General features: G+C 53.6%; 1 protein-coding gene across 1 annotated transcript; it reads right to left on the bottom strand.

Moving 5' to 3' along the window:
* Positions 1-201: 201 nt before the first annotated feature.
* On the bottom strand, positions 202-1,166 carry LOC120838264. Its single transcript, XM_040208101.1, has 2 exons — positions 1,157-1,166; positions 202-1,061 (listed from the first exon to the last, which is right to left on the bottom strand). Exons 1-2 carry the CDS (start codon positions 1,164-1,166, stop codon positions 202-204), a joined length of 870 nt encoding a protein of 289 aa, XP_040064035.1.
* Positions 1,167-3,202: the final 2,036 nt, after the last annotated feature.

Raw genomic sequence — 3,202 nt, 5'->3', positions numbered from 1 at the left:
TGGAAGCAGCGCTCAAGTGGCACCGACTTGCGCGTGACGTAGCGCTCGGTCAGTGCTTCGGAAGCGCTCCAGATTGATTGATTGAAAACACGTTTATTGACCTTCTATTGCGTGGAGCGCGCTGCGGAGGTCAGTTAGGAGGAGGATACGAGATTAGGGAGCGGGTACCAAAGAAGAGAAGAGGAGGAGGAGGGCAACACTTCATGGCTTCAGGGCCTTCGTCGTCGGGGGAGGGGGAGGCTGTGTCCTCTTGACTCTATCCGGAAGGAGCCGGTCCACCACTGGAGGCACAGTTCGGTCTCTTATGAAGGTGGGTAGTGCCTCCCAGAGCTCCAAAGCATGCTTGTGGGATATGGTGGTGTCTGGGCATGCCCAGGCGTTCAGGGGTACGGGTACTGGGGCGTTTGTAATGAGATCCAAAGCCCGTTGTCGTGGAATATCATACAAAGGGCAAGACCGCATGAGATGGACCAGGTCTGCCTTAGAGTTGCAGTTCTTGCAGATGCCAGAGGCTGTGGAAGATGCCGCCCCATCGTTCCCGCGAAACCGCTGTAAGAGATGCGGTGTCAGTAGGGTCCCTGTCTGAATTTGGCGAATCCTTACGGCTTCCCTACGAGAGAAATGTTGGGAGGGAATCTTAGGGATGGATAGCGGGTTAGCGGCCATGGAGAAGTAGGCGGTTCGCTCGGCTTTGGTAGAGCGCAAGTCGTGCCAAGGGTTGGCAATTTCCTGGGAGGGGTTGCCTAGAGATGAGGAAGAGGAGGGTCCCTTGGCCAGCGCGGAGAGGTGTGCGCGCGCTAGTCTGTGGGTTTTCTCATTACCGGGTATGCCACAGTGTGCAGAGACCCATCGTATGATGAATTGATGGCCGGACTCTCTCAGAGATGAGACGGCCACCCTGAGCTCGTATAAGGTACGTCCGGTATATTTGGTGTCCGAGCATATGTGGTGTGCCGCTTGCGAGTTGGTATAAATGATTTGCGTGACTGGTGCGTCTTCCTTTGCCGTAGGAAGTGCGTCTTGCGCATAGTCCGTGATGGCTTGAGGCTCCGCTTGGGTGCCTCAAGCGGAGCCTCAAGGTCTTCCTGAAGGTGCCAGGTGACATTGCGTGGGTGTGATGACCAAGTCAGATCAGGGGTCGCGTCCTGGCGAATACATTGCCCCATCCGTGTGGGGTCATCGGTGGTGTTAATCTAACTGAGGTGGTAGTTTTGGGTATCAGACTTTATTTTGCGCCCCCTGGAACTGCATTTGTTGTAACCCCATGCTGTGTGCCTTGCGTTGAAGTCTCCACATAGGATGATTTGATCGCGAGGATAGAGCCTATGGAAGCGTTGTATAAAACCGAGGTCAATAAGAGGCTTTTGCCCTGTATTGCGGTTGTACTCCGGGCGTGCGTATAAGAAAAAAATTAAAACGGTGTGGTCAATCGTCAATCTGACCCTACACCCTAACGTGGTGGTGGTGCTGGTATTCCAGGGTTTGGTATCCAATTGGACGTGGTCGAGCATTCTTAAGACGTATGGTCTGCCAGGGATCGCTATGAGACGGGCATCCCTCGTAACCCGGAAGTTTGAGCACTGGGCCATTTACTTCTTGAAGTGCGAGAATGAATGGTCATTGTGTGGTGCCGTCACAATGAAATTGTGCTACTAGGTACGCCTTTTTTCTTCGAAGTGTTCGACAATTCCATTGCACGATTGCAGCCTATAGGGTGCGTGCCCGGTGGCGAGTGCGCTATTGGAGCGCTGGGCCATGTTGGCCGTTAATAGCAATTGATGAGATTACCACAGAGGCGGCCGGAGCCGGTTGTGTGATGGACGCCCCGAATACGCTCGTACTGGAGAGCAGGAGTCGTTCATAAGGGTGCGGAAATATGTCTCAATGGCCCGATCTATGGTCTTTTGCAAGCGCTCCATTACGCGTTGTTCAAGTTGAGCAATGAGGCGCTCGAGCTGTGCCTCGATGGTGATTTGTGTGCCGGTTGTTGTAGATGCTGAGATGCGTACAGCTGTTTCTGTCTGCGTCTCGAATTCTCACTGACTTGTACCGCCGTTTCCGTTATGCGCGGGGTTCGCGCTTCCTGAGCAAGTTAATACCTGTGCCACACGGGCAACTCGAATGACATTTACAACGAATGGCATTTGTGTGATCGGCGAATCAGCTCGCAATCTGTCGCGCGTGAAATGTGCTACGCCAGGAGTGTCGCGCGCTGATTGGCCGTCTGCTCAAATGTCAATCGTTGTAACTGGCATTCGAGTTGCCCGTGTGGGACGGGTATTAGATCCTCTCCGTTATGTCGTATTAATAGTCTGGGTTGCAGTGTCGGCGTCGGCCATCCGAACGGCGTCCGTTGCGCGCGGCAGCTGTTGCAGTAGTTTCCTGAGCAGAGGTGCGGGGCCATGTGTGGAAACTTGTTGAGGCTGGAGTGGCGATGAGCCGTAGGCGTCGTGGGTCTCCCGCGCTTCCAGGTACTAGAGGTGCGGTCGTATCGGTGTTGTTGCTTGACGCTTCAGTACATTTGCCCGCGTGTAGAGGCTACCCTTGGTTGTCAACGGTAGTTTCAATGCGTCGCGGGGCCTTGGGACGTCGACGACGTGCTATCTTTTTGTTCAGTTGGGCTTTCTTGAGGCAGCCCTTGTCTGTGGCTAGTTGGGGACCCCCGCAATCACGACACTTAGGCGTGGCGTTCGGGCAAGACGCGTCTCCGTAGTGTTTTTTCAGTCCGCAAATAAAACAGCGGGCGTTGTCGGTGTTGGGACACCGCTCCTTAACGTGGCCCATCCGATGGCGGGTCGCGCAGACAGCTATTTTGGGTTTGTAGGGTAATACCCTCACCGTGAAAAAAGCGGAAGCCGTTGTGGTAGGGCAGGCGTGTGCTCTCGAAGGTAACCAAAGCAGTTCCGTTGTCACCCAGTGGGCGAGCATTAACAAACCTCTGACACGCCCCAAAAAATTTTTTTTTTCATGCTAGGCGTTGAAATGGCATATCAGGACATTACAAAAAAATGTTTTCACTATAAAGTTGCGTAGTTTTTTTATAAAAAAATAGAAATACGAGGCCCAATTCAAAGTTCCCGCCAGTGCACTGTGACGCAACAGTGTGCCGCAAGGTGTCGGGGCGGTCAGAAGGGAGGCATCGACTACGTCACTAAAAGTGGGTTCGCCGGAAGTCACGTGAGTTCCACTCCTCGTGCTCTCC

Source organism: Ixodes scapularis, unplaced genomic scaffold, assembly GCF_016920785.2.
Source record: "Ixodes scapularis isolate PalLabHiFi unplaced genomic scaffold, ASM1692078v2 PGA_scaffold2__306_contigs__length_199485367, whole genome shotgun sequence".
Classification (NCBI taxonomy): domain Eukaryota; kingdom Metazoa; phylum Arthropoda; class Arachnida; order Ixodida; family Ixodidae; genus Ixodes; species Ixodes scapularis.
This window is presented reverse-complemented; position numbering and strand designations above follow the sequence as displayed.